Consider the following 1,467-nt stretch of genomic DNA (forward strand, 5'->3'; position numbering starts at 1 on the left):
CATGAGATGGTAAACACTCCTATCGTTGTACAAATGGCCCAGGTTCGACTCTTGTAGTTGTCAATTTTTTTTATACCTCTTGTGTTCTTAAAAATATACATAGACAGGACTTGAACATGAGTCTCTTCTATGTAAGGACAATGAACCAACCAACAGAACTATACTAGCAACATCTCCAATGGATTCTCTAAAATTCAGAAAATAAAGATTTTGAGGATTTTGATATGTTTTTTGCTCCGACAAATTCTCAAAAACCTTTCTCCAAAATGGAGAAAGTACGAGAGAGTTTGAAATTCTCCAAATTCGGATAATACCAAAAAATGATAACAATGAGAGAGCAATATTTTTTTTAATATATTTTCACTGACAGGAAACTTTGAAATTGAATATTTAGAGATCAGATGAATGAAATATTTTAACAATATAATAGAGAATCTATTGGAGTTAGAAAAAAAGAGAGGTAAATAGAAAACATATAAAGCTAAGATTTGAAAATAATATAAAACTACATAATTTGTTCCAAAATTGTAATAAAAAAAAAAGAAGAAAAGGAAACTATACCTGATTGCGCAACTTCATCAAGAATCTGTGCATACTTTCTAGTTTCTGGGAGAGTTGTTGTACAGTATGAAGATTGGAAGTGGTTACTTCTGAAGAAAGGGATGAACAAATGGACTGTGAATCCAACAATGTTGCTTCCAATGAAGCTAATGTTGAATCTATGGATGAACAATTATTATCTGCGGATCCGAACGGATCCCCCGGGCCGATGCTATTATCGCCACTGCTCCCTTTTCGTGGAGAGAAGATCTCTTCGATACCTTCACTTCCTGCAAAAACGAACATCTTACTATAGTGAAGGTGTCATTGTATCATTTTGTTCTATGCAATCATTTAAATTTTGAAACTACAATGACGACACAAGTTTCCCTTTGTAGAGTTGGTTTGCACGGCTTTTCTCTCACCCTAGACTTGAGTTCCGATCCCATTTGTGTCATTTTCTTTAGTTTTTAGCTTTTAATTTCAGATTTATTATGTTTCTGAATTTTTTTACAATATAAGACTCGAAAACATGACCTCACATGTGAAAGCAAAAAACTAATCAATAGTCCAATGATGATTTTGTGGAAAATATCTATATCTTTATTTTTTATAGTCAAATAGCGCCGCTTCCACCTTTGGCATGACTTATATATACTATATTATAATGGATATAGGTTTTTTTTCTTAAAAAATCTTAATTTTTTACCAGTACGGTTTATAATAATTAAGGTATGCGTTATCAATGCATACAAAATCTTTCAATACAATACAATATTTGAGATTTTTGAAGACTTCATCTTATAATTGGTCTATTTCCAAAAAACAAAAAAATAAATATAAAACAATTCAATTTTTTATTTACAATTAAATTCTATAAATGATTGTTCATATAAAGATTTATAATTAAAATACTCAATACATTTA

General features: G+C 30.3%; 1 protein-coding gene across 1 annotated transcript in view; it reads right to left on the minus strand.

Annotated features, from left to right (window-relative positions):
• Positions 1 to 474: 474 nt before the first annotated feature.
• LOC112514213 overlaps positions 475 to 1,467 on the minus strand; it is a 16,791-nt gene continuing 15,798 nt past the window's right edge. The window contains exon 20 of the mRNA XM_025120543.1: positions 475 to 830. Coding sequence (XP_024976311.1) covers positions 556 to 830 — 275 coding nt within the window. The 3' untranslated portion in view covers positions 475 to 555. The remainder of the gene's footprint in view (positions 831 to 1,467) is intronic.

The sequence above is a fragment of the Cynara cardunculus genome (assembly GCF_001531365.2).
Source record: "Cynara cardunculus var. scolymus isolate 2C chromosome LG 6, CcrdV1, whole genome shotgun sequence".
Taxonomy (NCBI): Eukaryota; Viridiplantae; Streptophyta; class Magnoliopsida; order Asterales; family Asteraceae; genus Cynara; species Cynara cardunculus.